At 63.1% G+C, this 409-nt stretch overlaps 1 protein-coding gene across 1 annotated transcript in view; it reads right to left on the bottom strand.

Moving 5' to 3' along the window:
- Positions 1-7: 7 nt before the first annotated feature.
- Positions 8-409, bottom strand: part of BRPF1 (bromodomain and PHD finger containing, 1) — a gene marked incomplete at both ends in the record, with an annotated part of 10,346 nt that continues 9,944 nt past the window's right edge. The window contains 2 exons of the mRNA XM_009874274.1: positions 8-114; positions 197-409. Coding sequence (XP_009872576.1) covers positions 8-114; positions 197-409 — 320 coding nt within the window. The remainder of the gene's footprint in view (positions 115-196) is intronic.

The following is a 409-nucleotide window of genomic DNA, read 5'->3' as shown; positions in this document are numbered from 1 at the left end:
CCGGGTAGGAGGGGTATCCTCGGCACTTGGCCCACACCAGGTCCAGGGCATCCAGGGAGGAATCCTCATCCTCGGACAACCACCCTGCGCCGCGCCCCATGCCCTTGCGCACCACTGTGCCGGAGGAGACGGGAGTCAGCTGCACTGTGTGTGTGTGTCCCACACCCTATGCAGCTGCGCTGGCTGTGGTACTTACTGCCGTGCCCCACGCCTCGCCCTGTGCCCACGGAGTAAGACTCGTTCTCTGTTCCCGACGTGTCCTCACTACTGTCCTCTGGGAAGTTCACGCGGGAGAAGGAGGGTTTCCCCCTGCCCTGCTTGGATGGCGTCGTGCTGCAGAGAGAGGGAGTGGAGCTGGTTGTAGGAGACGTGTTAGGCTTCCAGAAACCGCTTTCAAGAGCGAGGCGGC

The sequence above is a fragment of the Apaloderma vittatum genome, unplaced genomic scaffold (assembly GCF_000703405.1).
Source record: "Apaloderma vittatum isolate BGI_N311 unplaced genomic scaffold, ASM70340v1 scaffold13470, whole genome shotgun sequence".
In the NCBI taxonomy this organism is placed as follows: domain Eukaryota; kingdom Metazoa; phylum Chordata; class Aves; order Trogoniformes; family Trogonidae; genus Apaloderma; species Apaloderma vittatum.
Note: the sequence above shows the minus strand (reverse complement) of the source record. Positions and strands in the feature narration are given on the sequence as shown.